This window comes from Entelurus aequoreus, linkage group LG10 (assembly GCF_033978785.1).
Source record: "Entelurus aequoreus isolate RoL-2023_Sb linkage group LG10, RoL_Eaeq_v1.1, whole genome shotgun sequence".
In the NCBI taxonomy this organism is placed as follows: Eukaryota; Metazoa; Chordata; class Actinopteri; order Syngnathiformes; family Syngnathidae; genus Entelurus; species Entelurus aequoreus.
The window spans coordinates 1,315,797-1,333,387 of record NC_084740.1 but is presented as its reverse complement, the minus strand read 5'-3'; the positions used below and the strand labels follow the sequence as shown (position 1 = coordinate 1,333,387).

The following is a 17,591-nucleotide window of genomic DNA, read 5'->3' as shown; positions in this document are numbered from 1 at the left end:
GGTCAAAACACACCCGACTCATCGTGTAAATACAAACTTCTCCCTATCGGCGTATTACGGATACGGCAACAGCTGACTGATTTGCAGGTGTGTCATTTGTTGTGAGTTTATGCACTGTGTTGGTTTTGTTGTTTGAACAAGGTGATGTTCATGCACGCTTCAGTTTGTGCACCAGTAATAAAACATGGTAACACTTTAGTATGGGAAACATATTCACCATTAATTAGTTGCTTATTAACATGTAAATTAGTAACATATTGGCTCTTAACTAGTCATTATTAAGTACTTATTAATGCCTTATTCGGCATGGCCTTATTATAACCCTAACCCTCTAACCCCAACCCTAACCAAATAACTCTAAATTAAGTCTTTGTTCCTTAGAATATGTTCCCCTAGTGTCCAAAAAACTCTAAATTAAGTCTTTGTTACTTAGAATATGTTCCCCTAGTGTCCAAAAAACTCTAAATTAACTCTTTGTTACTTAGAATATGTTCCCCTAGTGTCCAAATAACTCTAAATTAAGTCTTTGTTACTTAGAATATGTTCCCCGAGTGTCCGAATAACTCTAAATTAAGTCTTTGTTACTTAGAATATGTTCCCCTAGTGTCCAAAAAAACTCTAAATTAAGTCTTTGTTACTTAGAATATGTTCCCCTAGAGTCCAAAAAAACTGTAAATTAAGTCTTGGTTACTTAGAATATGTTCCCCTAGTGTCCAAAAAACTCTAAATTAACTCTTTGTTACCGTAATTTCCGGACTATAAGCCGCACCTGACTATAAGCCGCACCAGCTAAATTTAGGGGAAAATACAGATTGCTCCATATATAAGCCGCACCCGACTATAAGCCGCAGGGTTTTGATGTGTAATTAGCGTAGTATATAGGGGTTCCTGCTACCACGGAGGGGACTGTCGGGACAGAGATGACTGTTTGGGAACGCAAAGCGTCCCATTTATTAACAATAAATCTTTCAATCATTCAATCAAACTTTCACATCTTTGACATGGCGAACAGCATTCGTGCAGAGTACAAATAATACAACGCTGCAAAGTAATACAAAGTGCTCGCCTGTACGTTATCAAAATAACCAGCCTACCGGTATATGAAAAGTCAGTCTTTAATCATTGTGTCATCGTCTTCCTCCTGCGTACTAAAACCACCGAAATCCTCTTCGTCGGTGTCGGAGAAGAACAGGCCGTATATAAGCCGCACCTTTGTATAAGCCGCAGGGACCAGAACGAGGGGGAAAAGTAGCGGCTTATAGTCCGGAAATTACGGAATATGTTCCCTTAAGAGTCCAAAAAAACTCTAAATTAAGTCTTTGTTACTTAGAATATGTTCCCCTAGTGTCCAAAAAACTCTAAATTAAGTCTTTGTTACTTAGAATATGTTCCCCTAGAGTCCAAAAAAACTCTAAATTAAGTCTTGGTTACTTAGAATATGTTCCCCTAGTGTCCAAAAAACTCTAAATTAACTCTTTGTTACTTAGAATATGTTCCCCTAGTGTCCAAAAAACTCTAAATTAACTCTTTGTTACTTAGAATATGTTCCCCATACTAAAGTGTTACCAAAAACATATAACTTTATCTTGAATTTGAAAAAAAACAAAACATTTTATTTTTCACTAAAGAAGGGTTGGGTGAATGCGCATATGAAACTGGTGGGGTTCGCTACCTCCAACAAGGTTAAGAACCACTGTTATAGTTATTTGAATGACTCTTACCATAATATGTTACGTTAACATACCAGTTGGTTATTTATGCCTCATATAACGTACACTTATTCAGCCTGTTGTTCACTATTCTTTAGACATTTTAAATTGTCTTTCAAATGTCTATTCTTGCTGTTGGCTTTTATCAAATACATTTCCCCAAAAAATGCGACTCATACTCCAGTGCGACCTATATATGTTTTTTCCCTTCTCTATTATGCATTTTCGGCCGGTGCGACTTATACTCCGAAAAATACGGTATGCGTTTTTTTTTCTAAACATGCTGCTCTTACTATAAATGACTTGAAGATATGCTTGAATGTGAGGAAGGAGCTGGAGAGTTGTCTATAATACTCCCCCGAAAAAATTATCTTCCCATTAATTTCGACCGCTTGTACCCGTGATCTTGTCCTTTCGGTCATGACCCAAAGCTCATGACCATAGGTGAGGATGGGAACGTAGATCGACCGGTAAATTGAGAGCTTTGCCTTCCGGCTCAGCTCCTTCTTCACCACAACGGATCGATACGACGTCCGTATTACTGAAGACGCCGCCTGTCCATCTCACCATCCACTCGTGAACAAGACTCCCAGGTACTTGAACACCTCCACACGGGGCACATGGGTACGAGCGGACGAAATGAGTTTCCTTCACCGGGTGGCGGGTCTCTCCCTTAGAGATAGGGGTGAGAAGCTCCGTCATCCGGGAGGAGCTCAAAGTAAAGCCTTCACATGGAGAGGAGCCAGATGAGGTGGTTCGGGCATCTGGTCAGGATGCCCCCCAAACGCCTCCCTAGGGAGGTGTTTAGGGCATGTCTGACCGGTAGGAAGGAGGCCACGGGGAAGACCCAGGACACGTTGGGAAGACTATGTCTCCCGGCTGGCCTGGGAACGCCCCGGGATCCCCCGGGAGGAGCTGGATGAAGTGGCTGGGGAGAGGGAAGTCTGGAAGAAAATGGATGGATGGATGGATGGATGGATGGATGGATGGATGGATGGATGGATGGATCTTCCCATTCTTTTAAAGTCCAGAATAGTTGACTTTATTATTTGCTAAAAGATCTGGACAAAAACCCTGAATCTTGTCCTTTATGTGCATTTGTTTATATAAACACAGGCTTAAGGGTAAGGTTTCTCTTTGGATTTCATCATACAAAAAAATAAATAAGCTTTTTTTTTCTTTCTTTCTTTTTTTTTTGGTTTTCAATTTGTTGCTTTGGCTCAATATCTGCAAACACACACATAAATACTGTGCTTCTGTCAAGCGAGTGTCCCTTGGTCACAGGAGAGAGAGCACAGTGCTCCTTGAGGAAGGAGGCTTCAAAGGTTAGATGCGTAGAAAAGGCACTTACAGTCAACACAGTTTGGCGTGCACCAGCAGACTGACGTCTCTCCAGTCTGGGGTGCAGATTCAGCTGAGGTGCGCGGGTGTCAGAATACTGCGTGTGGCATCTGGGGCTCGGCCTTGGCGTGGGGCTGTGTGCTATTAGCTGGGCGAGTAGCGGTCAATGGTGCGGGCCTCGGAGAGAGCTTGTTGGGGAGGGGGCAGAACTTGGCACAGACCGTCCATCTTGTCGTGGACGAGGCCTCCGAGGTGCTCGGACGCCAGTTTGGAGAGCGGGTAGAGGCTCTCCATGGCCTTGGCGTCAGCGACCAGCTGCTGCTGCGCCTGGATGAGGAGCTCGTTGGCCTTCTCCTGTTTCAGCCCCAGATGCTCCGCCGTGTACTTGCTCAGTGGGTAGATGCCCTCGGCAAAGTCCAGCTTCAGTTTTCCTTCGGTGGCGAGGCCCCCCATGGAGCCCCCGCTGCTGTGCATCTTCATGTGACTGATCAGATTGCGCTGCTGGGCAAACTTCCCTCCGCACACTTGGCACTCGTAAGGCTTCTCCCCGGAGTGGATGCGCATGTGCTCGGTGAGGCGGTACTGGCGGGTGAAGCGCATCCCGCAGGAGTCGCAGGCGAAAGGCTTGAGGCCCAGGTGGCTGCGCATGTGGCGAGTCATGGTCCCGCGCTGCGTGAACTTCTTGCCGCAGATGCTGCAGGGGTACGGCCGGGTCAGCCAGTGGGTTTTTTCGTGCTGACGCAGAGTGGCGGGGTCTTTGTAGGACTTTTCGCAGGAGGAGCAGCGGTATGGCCGGATCATCTCCGCTATGGCCCCTGAAGCCAAAGCTTGACTGGACTTTGTCTCCAGGTGGGACAGGCTGTTCAGGCTGTTGGCGCTGCTCAAGCCCCCGTAGCCATTGGTGCTGCTGTTGATGTTCTTGCTGTTGTTGCTGTTTGCCAGCTCCCCGCCTGAGTTACCGTACAGCTCCTCCTCTGTGTGCGTTTCCACATGCGCGTTGAGCTGCTCTGAGCTTGGAAAGCCCTTGTCACAGGGAATGCAGACATACAGGTTGTCCCCAAAACTCTCCGGCTCGTACGGCACGTGGAACCTCCCCATCGGACCTGAAGGGGACGGGCGACCCTCGCTGCTGCCCGTCTCCTCAGTGCCAGAGCCGCTCTTGTCGTCCGGGCCCTCGCTTTCCTCGCCAATCTTGTTGTGATTGTGTCGCCGCTCTCCATTCTCACCCCCGTCCTCCTCCTCCTCTTCTTCCTCCTCGTCTTCACCTGTGTATGCCAGAGGCTCATGTTTCACCCAGCGGTAGATGTTACCCACCTCTCTCCCGGACTCCCCGTTTTCAGTGGGGGTGTCCGGGCTTGCGGGGCACGGGTAGCGCTCCGTACCCTGTGATCTGGAACGATGGAGGTGAGGGAGATGGGGACCGAGTGGATGATTGTGATGGGGAAATGGTGGCGGGGTTAGAGCCTGATCTGTTGTCTCCATTTTTTCCGAGGGGAAGGCTCTTCCGTTGGTGGGACTGGTGCGTCCGTTCGGGGTCCCATCTCGCTCCTCGTCATTGTGGTTGCTGACCACACGCGACTGGGAGAGAGTGTGCTGGGACTGGGAGTTAGGACTCTTCTTGGAGAGATCAAGGCCATAGTTGGGGGAGCAGTTTCTCTCCGGAAGCGCTGAACGTAGGCCAAGCTGGGCCGGCAGAACCGACTGCATGGACGGGAACATGTGGGAGCTTTGAGCGGAGGTGGGAGCGTACAGCTCACCAGCATGGATGGCAAGCCGATGGGGAACCAGCTCCTCGAGTGGGGGAGGCCGGGGTGTGTGGCTGTTCATAATCCCCCCAGGAGGGCATGGCTGGATGACAGGTGTGGACACCCTGTACCGACCTCCACTGCCTAAACCCATACCAGGCCCCATTTTTGCATAGGTGAGGAAGGCCGGCCCAGTGCGTGGAGGGTACTTGCCGTTTCTTTTCAGCTTCTTTTTGCACAGAGCCACTAAGTCAAGCAGCTGAAGATAGCTGGCCGCGGCCAAGACGGCGCCCAGGTTGGGCTCTGCGGGAGAGGCGGGGTCCCCTTCTGTGAGGCGTCCTGTGTAGATGTAGTCCAGAATCACCCGGAAGACCCCGGGACTCACCATCTCGTGGTCGAGGTTGATGAGATTGTCGTGGACCACCAAAGACTTCAAGTAGAGGCTGCTGGCCGCCAGAATGTTCTTGTGTGCCCTGAAAAGGGCATTCTGCACCACGATGATGACGTCGCACAGGAAGCCTTTGGTGCGCTGACTGTTGAGCTGCAGGAGGAGATCCCTCGCATGACTTGGAACTTCCATTACATCCAGCATCGTCTTTAGTCCGCCACCTGCACGAAGAGAGACCACGGTGAGATGTAACGGCACCTCAAAGCATCATAATGAAATCGTATCTGTGTTATGGGAATGATGATTTCAGTTTTTAATTTTCAGGTGTGTGAGCACCAACAGCATTGATGAGACGTAATATTACCACTGCACAGTTGAGGGGTTGAGTTATGTACTTAACAAAAAAGGTGAAATAACTGAAAACATGTTTTATATTCTAGTTTCTTCAAAATAGCCACCCTTTGCTCTGATTACTGCTTTGCACACTCCTGGCATTCTCTGGATGAGCTTCAATAGGCAGTCCCCTTAAAATGCTTTTCACTTCACAGGTGTGCTTGAAGCTCAAAAATATATTTATAAATACATATATATATATATATTAATAAATACATACATACCGTAATTTCCGGACTATAAGCCGCACCTGACTATAAGCCGCACCAGCTAAATTTAGGGGAACATACAGATTGCTCCATATATAAGCCGCACCCGACTATAAGCCGCAGGGTTTTGATGTGTAATTAGCGTAGTATATAGGGGTTCCTGCTACCACGGAGGGGATTGTCGGGACAGAGATGACTGTTTGGGAACGCAAAGCGTCCCATTTATTAACAATAAATCTTTCAATCATTCAATCAAACTTTCACATCTTTGACATGGCGAACAGCATTCGTGCAGAGTACAAATAATACAACGGTGCAAAGTAATACAAAGTGCTCACCTGTACGTTATCAAAATAACCAGCCTACCGGTATATGAAAAGTCAGTCTTTAATCATTGTGTCATCGTCTTCCTCCTGCGTACTAAAACCACCGAAATCCTCTTCGTCGGTGTCGGAGAAGAACAGGCCGTAAATAAGCCGCACCCTTGTATAAGCCGCAGGGACCAGAACGAGGGGAAAAAGTAGCGGCTTATAGTCCGGAAATTACGGTATGTATTTTTTTTTTTTTATATATATATATATATACATATATATATATAAATAAAAATTGATAAAAAAAAATTAAAAAAATACATATATATATATATATTAGGGCTGCAACAACTAATCGATTAAAATCGATTATAAAAATGGTTGCCGATTAATTTAGTCATCGATTCGTTGGATCTATGCTATGCGCATGCGCAGAGGCAATTTATTTATTAAAAAAAAATAATAATTTAATTTTTTTTTAAAAATTTTAATAAGCCTTTATTTATAAACTGCAACATGTACAAACAGCTGAGAAACATTAATCAAAATAAGTATGGTGCCAGTATCCTTTTTTTTTCAATAAAATACTGGAAAGGATAGAAATGTAGTTTGTCTCTTTTATCCGATTATTAATCGAAGTAAAAATCGACAGATTAATCGATTATCAAATTAATCGTTAGTTGCAGCCCTAATATATATATATATATATATATATATACATATATATACATATATATATATATATATATATATATATATATATATATATATACATATATATATATATATATATATATATATATATATATATATATATATATATATATATATATATATATATATATATATATATATATATATATATATATATATATATATATATATATATATATATATTAGGGCTGCAACTAACGATTAATTTGATAATCGATTAATCTGTCGATTTTTACTTCGATTAATAATCGGATAAAAGAGACAAACTACATTTCTATCCTTTCCAGTATTTTATTGAAAAAAAAAGGATACTGGCACCATACTTATTTTGAGTATGGTGCCAGTATCCTTTTTTTTTCAATAAAATACTGGAAAGGATAGAAATGTAGTTTGTCTCTTTTATCCGATTATTAATCGAAGTAAAAATCGACAGATTAATCGATTATCAAATTAATCGTTAGTTGCAGCCCTAATATATATATACATATATATAGATAGATATACCGGCCCCCAGACACATTTTTTGGTCAAAATTTGGCCCCCCGAGTCAAAATAATTGCCCAGGCCTGATCTATTTAGTATGTACGTTTAGATGAGTTTGGTGTGGAAGAACCCCATCAAAAGTTTGTGGTTGGAACTTCAACAGATGTTGAGCTTGTAGGCCCTCTCTGTGGTGACCTCTGACCTCACAAACGTTCTTCTGGATGAGCGGACAAACATTTGCACTTCCTGTTGTGCTCAAAAAGAGAGAATAAACTATGACGGCGTTTGAATAAACCTAAACTGTGGTCCTGCTAATCAAATCAAACCCCCGAGCGGAAGTCTTCCCCACGTGTCCACAGTCGGCTTTAACTGACGCTGCTTTTATCATCGGGGGGAAATCCATCATGCGTTCACTTCCTCCAAACGTGAGAGAAAACTCCGGAAAAATGTCTTTTGGAGGCGAGCAGTGGCTTAAAGTGAAGCCCCCTTTTTCACGCACCCCCAAAAAGCAAAGCATCATTAACATGAACATCAGCTTCACTTTTCACTCTTTTAATGATTTGTTTCAATTCCCATTACTTTCACTAATTAACAGGATTAGGTCAATCGGGGTGTTCTGAACTCCTATTTACATGGCATTGTTGAAAGATCAGTATTGATGGTTGTCCTGCAGTGTTTTCTATTTACATGATGATGCAATGCTGGTTCATCTCCCAGCAGCAACATTCCAGCACGCTCAAAATGTCAGAGCTTCACTAAAGTCACGCATGCAACATGTCGCCTTCTAGCACACATCTGAGGACGCTTTTAATGACAAAAACTATTTGCTTTTAGGGGTTGTTCTGATAGCAGATAGGACACAAGTCATACGACATTTTAGCGAAAAAAAGTTTTCCAAAAATATGCATTTTCTGCCATTTTCAGGTTTTGTGAGGACTCCTGATGAGGTTTTGAGACATCTCCTACAACTACAGGACCAGTATTGTGCTGCTGAAGCAAGTCCGTTTTTGTGTGTGTGTGTGTTTTGTCCCCCCTTACGACATTTTAGCGAAAATAAAGTTTTCCAAAAATATGCTTTTTCTGCCATTTTCGGGTTTTGTGGGGACTCCTGATGAGGTTTTGAGACATCTCCTACAACTACAGCACCAGTATTGTGCTGCTGAAGCAAGTCCGTTTTTTTTAATTTGTGTGTTTTGTCCCCCCTTACGACATTTCAGCAAAAAAGTTTTTAAAAATATGCATTTTCTGCCATTTTCGGGTTTTGACGGGACTCCTAATGACGTTTCGAGACATCTCCTACAACTACAGCACCAGTATTGTGCTGCTGAAGCAAGTCTGTTTTTTTAAATTGTGTGTTTTGTCCCCCCTTACAACATTTTAGAGAATTTTTTTTTATTAAAGATATGCATTTTCTGCCATTTTCAGGCATTGTCGGGACTCCTGATGAGGTTTTGAGACATCTCCTACAACTACAGCACCAGTATTGTGCTGCTGAAGCAAGTCTGTTTTTTTTAATTTGTGTGTTTTGTCCCCCCTTACGACATTTTAGCGAAAAAAAAGTTTTCCAAAAATATGCATTTTCTGCCTTTTTCGTGTTTAGTCAGGACTCCTGATGAGGTTTTGAGACATCTCCTACAACTACAGCACCAGTATTGTGCTGCTGAAGCACGTCTGTTTTTTTAAATTGTGTGTTTTGTCCCCCCTTACGACATTTTAGAGAATTTTTATTTTTTAAAGATATGCATTTTCTGCCATTTTCAGGTATTGTCGGGACTCCTGATGAGGTTTTGAGACATCTCCTACAACTACAGCACCAGTATTGTGCTGCTGAAGCAAGTCTGTTTTTTTAAATTTGTGTGTTTTGTCCCCCCTCACGACAATTTACAGAAAAAAAGTTTTCCAAAAATATGCATTTTCTGCCTTTTTCGGGTTTTGTCGGGACTCCTGATGAGGTTTTGAGACATCTCCTACAACTACAGCACCAGTATTGTGCTGCTGAAGAAAGTCAGTTTTTTAAAATTTGTGTGTTTTATCCCCCCTTACGACATTTTAGCAACAAAGTTTTTAAAAATATGCTTTTTCTGCTATTTTCGGGTTTTGACGGGACTCCTGATGACATTTCAAAACATCTACTACAACTACAGCACCAGTATTGTGCCGCTGAAGCAAGTCCGTTTTTTTAAATTTGTGTGTTTTGTCCCCCCTTACGACATTTTACCGAAAAAAAGTTTTCCAAAAATATGCATTTTCTGCCTTTTTCGAGTTTAGTCGGGACTCCTGATGATGTTTTGAGACATCTCCTGCAACTACAGCACCAGAATTGTGCTGCTGAAGCAAGTCCATTTTTTTAAATTTGTGTGTTTTGTCCCCCCTTACGACATTTTACCGAAAAAAAAGTTTTGCAAAAATATGCATTTTCTGCCTTTTTCGAGTTTAGTCGGGACTCCTGGTGACATTTTGAGACATCTCCTACAACTACAGCACCAGTATTGTGCCGCTGAAGCAAGTCTGTTTTTTTAAATTTGTGTGTTTTGTCCCCCCTTACGACATTTTAGAGAAAAAAAGTTTTTAAAGATATGCATTTTCTGCCTTTTTCGGGTTTAGTCGGGACTCCTGATGAGGTTTTGAGACATCTCCTACAACTACAGCACCAGTATTGTGCTGCTGAAGCAAGTCTGTTTTTTTTTTATTTTTGTGTAAGGGTCCCCCCTTACGACATTTTAGCGGAAAAAAGTTTTCCAAAAATATACATTGTCTGCCATTTTTGGGTTTTGTGGGGACTTCTGATGAGGTTTTGAGACATAAATAAAGTGACTCACTACTTGCAGATTGTGTGCAAAAAAAAAAAGAGTCACTCACAAAAATGATCTCTTTTTTTTTATTATTTAGCATTATGGGAGTATAGTCCTTGAAATAAAGAGGAAAGGAAATTGTTTTTTTTATTGCATAGTTTAAAAAAAATCACATTTAAGTAGTCGGTAAAAAAATAAGAAGAAGAAATACTTTTTAAGAAGTCATTAAGTATTCTTTTTTTATCTAAAGAATGTGAAAGTTGAATTACAATTTGGATTTGACACGCCGTTATTTCCCAAGCTGTCATTTAAAGCCTTTCCTCTTCTGGCTTCCATTACGGAACTATCATATTTTAACATAAATTTCAGCCTGCGGTCGCATGAAACTCAGAGAGCAGTGAGACCGAGCCAGCCAAGCACCTTTTAGGCAACTCTTGTCCTCAACGTTCTCTCTGCTTAGTGCTCTGTGCTTAGTACTCTGTGCTTAGTACTCTCTGCTTAGTACTCTCTGCTTAGTGCTCTGTGCTTAGTACTCTGTGCTTAGTACTCTCTGCTTAGTACTCTCTGCTTAGTGCTCTGTGCTTAGTACTCTCTGCTTAGTGCTCTCTGCTTAGTGCTCTGTGCTCTCTGCTTAGTGCTCTCTGCTTAGTACTCTCTGCTTAGTACTCTGAGCTTAGTGCTCTGTGCTTAGTACTCTGTGCTTAGTGCTCTCTGCTTAGTACTCTGTGCTTAGTGCTCTCTGCTTAGTGCTCTGTGCTTAGTACTCTGTGCTTAGTGCTCTCTGCTTAGTGCTCTGTGCTTAGTGCTCTCTGCTTAGTGCTCTGTGCTTAGTGCTCTGAGCTTAGTGCTTGCTTTTTCTTCCTCACTATGGTCGGAAACAGCAGTTTTCTTTGGATTCATGTTTCTAGAAAAATATCATGTTGTTACTCTTTATTTTATGCTGCCCTTTTTTCTTTTTTTTGTTGCTGCAGTGGTTACATCTACTGTAACATTGTACATGGTCATTGTTATATATTGTATAATAATAAAATATATATCAGTATATATTATATACTGTATATATAATATGTAAATATTACATATGTTATATTTTATATTGCTACTATGGTAAATGTTTTGTCTACTTTATAACTGCTTTATCCTTTCCATCCTTACCCTTTTTAACTGAGCTACTGTGTGGAACAATTTCCCTGGTGGATCAATAAAGTATGTCTAAGTGTAATGTAATATAATAGTATAATATATCAGTATATATTATATACTGATATATATAATATGTAAATATTACATATGTTATATTTATATATATTATAATATATATAATATGCTATATAAATATATGATATTTATATAACATACATCCATAAACGTGGATGCATATGCAAAAGTGCAATATATTTATCTGTACAGTAATCTATTTATTTATATCTGCACCTTATTTCTTTTTTATCCTGCACTACAAACGAGATAATGCAACAACATTTTGTTCTTATTTGTACTGTAAAGTTCACATTTGAACGACAATAAAAAGGAAGTCTAAGTTTAAGTGTAAATATTTTATATTGCTACTATGGTACATTTTTTGTCTACTTTACACCTGCATGATCCTTTCCATCCTTTGTAACTGCGCTACAGTGTGGAACAATTTACCTTGTGGATCAATAAAGTTTGTCTAAGTCTTAGTTTAATATAATATAATATATCAGTATATATTATATACTGTATATATAATATGTAAATATTACATATATATATATAAATATTTATTTATCTTGCACTAAAACCAGCTAATGCAACAACAAAAAAATTCTTATCTGTACTGTAAAGTTCACATTTGAATGACAATAAAAAGGAAGTCTAAGTCTAAATATTTATTTTGCTACTATGGTACATTTTTAGTCTACTTAATACCTTTAGGTGTTCGCCCTCTTTTTGTGCCCTTGTGTGCATTATCCTTTCCATCCTTTGTGGCTAAACTTAGACTTAGACAAACTTTATTTGATCCACAAGGGAAATTGTTCCACACAGTAGCGCAGTTACAAAGGATGGAAAGGATAATGCAGGTATAAAGTAGACTAAAAATGTACCATAGTAGCAATATATAAATATAACATATATGTAATATTTACATATTATATACACAGTATATAATATATAATGATATATTATATTATATTATATTATATTAGACAAACTTTATTGATCCACCAGGGAAATTGTTCCACACAGTAGCGCAGTTACAAAGGATGGAAAGTGTAAGGATGGAAAGGATAATGCAGGTAAAAAGTAGACTAAAAATGTACCAATATAAAATATAACATATATGTAATATTTACATATTATACAGTATATAATATATACTGATATATTATATTATATTTTCATATAATATATACAATATATTGCAATTACCATGTACAATATTACAGTATATGTAGCAGCTGCAGCAAAAAATAAAATACAAAAATAAAAATTTAAAGGCAGCATAAATAAAGAGTAGATCCAGCAGAAAATATACATTATAAAGATAAGATATTGTGTGGAACAATTTCCCTTCTGGATCAATAAAGTTTGTCTAAGTCTAAGTCAAATTGGAAACTTTGCACCTAATTCTAGATTTCTCTGTAGGACATCTAGGAAAATATAAAAAAAATATGCCGGAATACAAGATTGGTATAGAACGTGTCCTTAAATAATATAATTTTACTATATTAAATATCCAAATTAAAATAAAAAATATGCCGGAATACAAGATTGGTATAGAACATGTCCTTAAATAATATCATTTTACTATATTAAATATCCAAATTAAAATAAAAAATATGTTGGAATACAAGATTGGTATAGAACGTGTCTTTAAATAATATCATTTTACTATATTAAATATCCAAATTAAAATAAGAAAGATGTTGGAATACAAGATTGGTATAGAACGTGTCCTTAAATAATATCATTTTACTATATTAAATATCCAAATTAAAATAAAAAATATGTTGGAATACAAGATTGGTATAGAACGTGTCCTTAAATAATATCATTTTACTATATTAAATATCCAAATTAAAATAAAAAATATGTTGGAATACAAGATTGGTATAGAACGTGTTCTTAAATAATATCATTTTACTATATTAAATATCCAAATTAAAATAAAAAATATGCCGGAATACAAGATTGGTATAGAACGTGTCCTTAAATAATATCATTTTACTATATTAAATATCCAAATTAAAATAAAAAAGATGTTGGAATACAAGATTGGTATAGAACGTGTCCTTAAATAATATCATTTTACTATATTAAATATCCAAATTAAAATAAAAAATATGTTGGAATACAAGATTGGTATAGAACGTGTCCTTAAATAATATAATTTTACTATATTAAATATCCAAATTAAAATAAAAAAGATGTTGGAATACAAGATTGGTATAGAACGTGTCCTTAAATAATATCATTTTACTATATTAAATATCCAAATTAAAATAAAAAATATGTTAGAATACAAGATTGGTATAGAACGTGTCCTTAAATAATATCACTTTAAAAAGGCTTTACTATGTTAAATATCCAAATTAAAATCACATTGTCAAAAAGCACTTGGAGCACAATCTTCCTCTCTTCACCTTCCTTCATGCTGTCATGTCGTCACTTCATGCTGTCATGTCGTCACTTCATGCTGTCATGTCGTCACTTCATGCTGTCATGTCGTCACTTCATGCTGTCATGTCGTCACTTCATGCTGTCATGTCGTCAACAGTGTGTCCAATTACTATTGATCATGCTCATGTTTTTAATGCGTTCCGCCACTTTGCAGAAGTGCACTTTCATGCCACCAGAAGTGCGTTTGAAGGAGCAAAAGGTGAAAAGGTCACACCACTCCTGTCTGATTGCATCAAATAAATCATCACACCATCGTGATGGGAACTGGGTTAGCACTCTGGTAAAGTCACCTAACATCAGATTGGGTGTCGTCCTTTTGCGAAACACATGCGTCAAAAGTGTAAAATACACCGACTTGACGTTTTCTGCTGAAATATTAGCAAAGGTCTCCTCCCGTGTTTGTTGAACACACACAAAGTCAGCGATCGCAGGACTTTGCAGCTCGCCGGACTCAAAGGCAACCTTATACTCATCCACTAATGAGACTTGTCAACAACGATGGAAAGTCACGCTGACAAATCCCTGCTGTCATCGCGCAAAAGTCCAAATTAAATAATAAATAAAAATGACAGGGAAATGACTATTCTCACGTCTCACAACGAGCTGCACGCTGCTTTGGTCTCAGCAGAGAAACCACATCATCAAAGAAGGTCCAACCAAGTGTCATATAAAAGTGAAAATGATCATCAATTCATAATGTTCTTATTTCAAGAGTTCTACATTTAAGGGTTATTCATCAGTCAAGATTATGTTTAGCATGAGTGGCAAAGAAGGAATCGAAACATTCCTTTTTGTAACTTTTCACGTGGGAGAATGAAAAATCAATAAAGAGCATTTTTAACATGTTTACATGCACAATAATATGGATCGTGACAAGGGATGAGGCCTTTTATTTTGTAGCTTTTAACACGTAAGGATTAATAACCGGTGAAGATATTTTCAGCGTGACAACTTTTACATGCAAAATAATGACAATAAGGTCAATTCAAAGGATGAAACATTGTTGTTTTAGGTTTTTACATTCAAAACGTAGTAATCGGTAAAAACATTTGACAAAAAAACAAGTAGGAAACTATAAAAAAATACAAATAAAAAAACTTTAAAGTTATTGACGTGTGGAAAAGAAGGAATGAAAACATTCCTTTTTGTAACTTTTTACATGGAAGAATGAAAAATTAATAAAGATATATTCAGCATGTTTACATGCACAATAATATAGATTGTTACAAAGGATGGAACCTTTTATTTTGTAATAACCAGTGAAGATATTTGTAATTAATTTTAAATAATGAAAATAAGGTCAATTCAAAGGATGAAACATTTTTGTTTTAGGTTTTTACATTCAAAACGTAATAATCGGTAAAACCATTTTACAAAAAACAAAGTAGGAAACTATTTAAAAAAATATATATAATAATAATAATAATAATAACTTAAAGTTATTGGTGTGGAAGGAATCAAAACATTCCTTTTGGAAACTTTTTACACAGAATAATTAAAAATCAACAAAGATCATATTCAGCATGTTTACATGCACAATAGACCCTGACAAGGGATGGAACCTTTTATTTTGTAGCTTTTAACATATAATAACCAGTGAAGATATTTGTAGTTATTTTTAAATAATGAAAATAAGGCCAATTCAAAGGATAAAACATTGTTGTTTTAGGTTTTTACATTCAAATTGTAATAACCAGTGAAAGCATTTCACCAAAAACAAAGTAGGAAACTATAAAATAAATAAATAAAAATGTTTTAAAAAATAGTTAAAGTTATTGACGTGTGGAAAAGAAGGAATCAAAACATTCATTTTTGTAACTTTCTACACAGAATAATTAAAAATCAACAAAGATGATATTCAGCATGTTTACATGCACAATAATATAGATTGTTACAAGGGATGGAACCTTTTATTTTGTAATAACCAGTGAAGATATTTGTAATTAATTTTAAATAATGAAAATAAGGCCAATTCAAAGGATAAAACATTGTTGTTTTAGGTTTTTACATTCAAAACGTAATAACCAGTGAAAGCATTTTACATAAAAACAAAGTAGGAAACTATAAAATAAATAAATAAAAATGTTTTAAAAAATAGTTAAAGTTATTGACGTGTGGAAAAGAAGGAATGAAAACATTCATTTTTGTAACTTTTTACACAGAATAATTAAAAATCAACAAAGATGATATTCAGCATGTTTACATGCACAATAATATAGATTGTTACAAGGGATGGAACCTTTTATTTTGTAGCTTTTAACACATATGGGTGAATCTATTTGTAGTTATTTTTAAATAATAAAATTAAGGTCAATTCAAAGGATGAAACATTGTTGTTTGAGGTTTTTACATTCAAAACGTAATAATCGGTAAAAACATTTTACAAAAAACAAAGTACGAAACTACAAAAAAATAAAATAATTAAAGTTATTGACGTGTGGAAAAGAAGGAATCAAAACATTCCTTTTTGTAACTTTTTACACAGAATAATTAAAAATCAACAAAGATATATTCAGCATGTTTACATGCACAATAATATAGATTGTTAAAAGGAAACCTTTTAGCTTTTAACACATAAGGGTGAATATATTTGTAGTTATTTTTAAATAATGAAAATAAGGTCAATTCAAAGGATGAAACATTGTTGTTTTAGGTTTTTACATTCAAAATGTAATAGTCAGTAAAACCATTTTACCAAAAACAAAGTAGGAAACTATAAAAAATAAATAAATAACTTAGTTATTGACGTGTGGAAAAGAAGGAATCAAAAATTCCTTTGTGTGACTTTTTACACAGAATAATTAAAAAATCAACAAAGATGATATTCAGCATGTTTACATGCACAATAATATAGATTGTCTCAAGGGATGGAACCTTTTATTTTGTAATAACCAGTGAAGATATTTGTAGTTGTTTTTAAATAATGACAATAAGGTCAAATCAAAGGATGAAACATTGTTGTTTTAGGTTTTTACATTCAAAACGTAATAATTGGTTAAAAAAAAAACAAATTTTCAGCTTGTCAACTTTTATAAGCAAAAGTAGGAAACTACAAAAAATAAATACTTTTTTTTTTAAATTTCAGTCAATAAATCAAACGGGATTCCACTTCTTTTTTTAGACGTTATTTTACTTTTAAGGTCTACTAGTCATCTTTTTATTTTGAACTGCCTTTACCCGACACTTGACTTTCACTTTCTCATTCCACGCCTGCGAGCATTAGTATTGAAAAATATATTTTTTCCCCCCGATTATGAACTTTTACCAACAACCCCAATGCAAATGTGGCAACACATCACATAAATCACACGTGTACGCCTCAGATTTTTATTTTATCCCCCCCCCCCCCCTGCTCGCTGTATAGAAGAGTCATTACCGCTTAGAAAGTTCTGACTTTGTAAAAGAAAAGTTGTAAAAAAGTACTAGAAATGCAAGTGCGTGCAGCAAATAGGCAGAATAAGAAAGAATAAGGTTAAATGGAGGTCATTAGATAGTCTTCTTACCTGCATGCCCTAAGTCTGCTGCCATCCCATCCAAGTCTGCCTCAATGATCATGTCAGCAGGCTGCTGCTCTCATGTCTGACCTCCCAACTGCCAGCCTCCACAAACCCATGCCAGCTTTCCTGCACGTCTACCAGCTCTTTTTTACCATTATTAATTGATATCAACTTCTTCTGGATCCTCAGGTCCGTCCTCCTTCTCCTCCCACCCACTTTTCTCTCTCTCTCTCTCTCTTCTCCAACCCTCCTTTTTTTCTTTCTCTTCCCCTCCTATGCAACACCAAAAAAAAAAAAAAACAACCAGCGAGACGCGCTTAGAAAAGCATGAGTTTCCTCCTATTTT

At 37.5% G+C, this 17,591-nt stretch overlaps 1 protein-coding gene across 2 annotated transcripts in view; it reads right to left on the bottom strand.

Moving 5' to 3' along the window:
- Positions 1–1,089: 1,089 nt before the first annotated feature.
- Positions 1,090–17,591, bottom strand: part of hic1 (hypermethylated in cancer 1) — a 44,740-nt gene continuing 28,238 nt past the window's right edge. The window contains exons 1-2 of one of the 2 annotated variants that reach the window (XM_062061986.1): positions 17,252–17,510; positions 1,090–5,404 (exon numbers count right to left, since the gene is read on the bottom strand). In XM_062061986.1, the coding sequence (XP_061917970.1) occupies positions 3,195–5,404; positions 17,252–17,303 (2,262 nt within the window). In that variant the 5' untranslated portion in view covers positions 17,304–17,510 and the 3' untranslated portion in view covers positions 1,090–3,194. Of the gene's footprint in view, positions 5,405–17,251; positions 17,511–17,591 lie in introns of those variants that run through there. The other variant, XM_062061988.1, reaches the window with a different exon arrangement.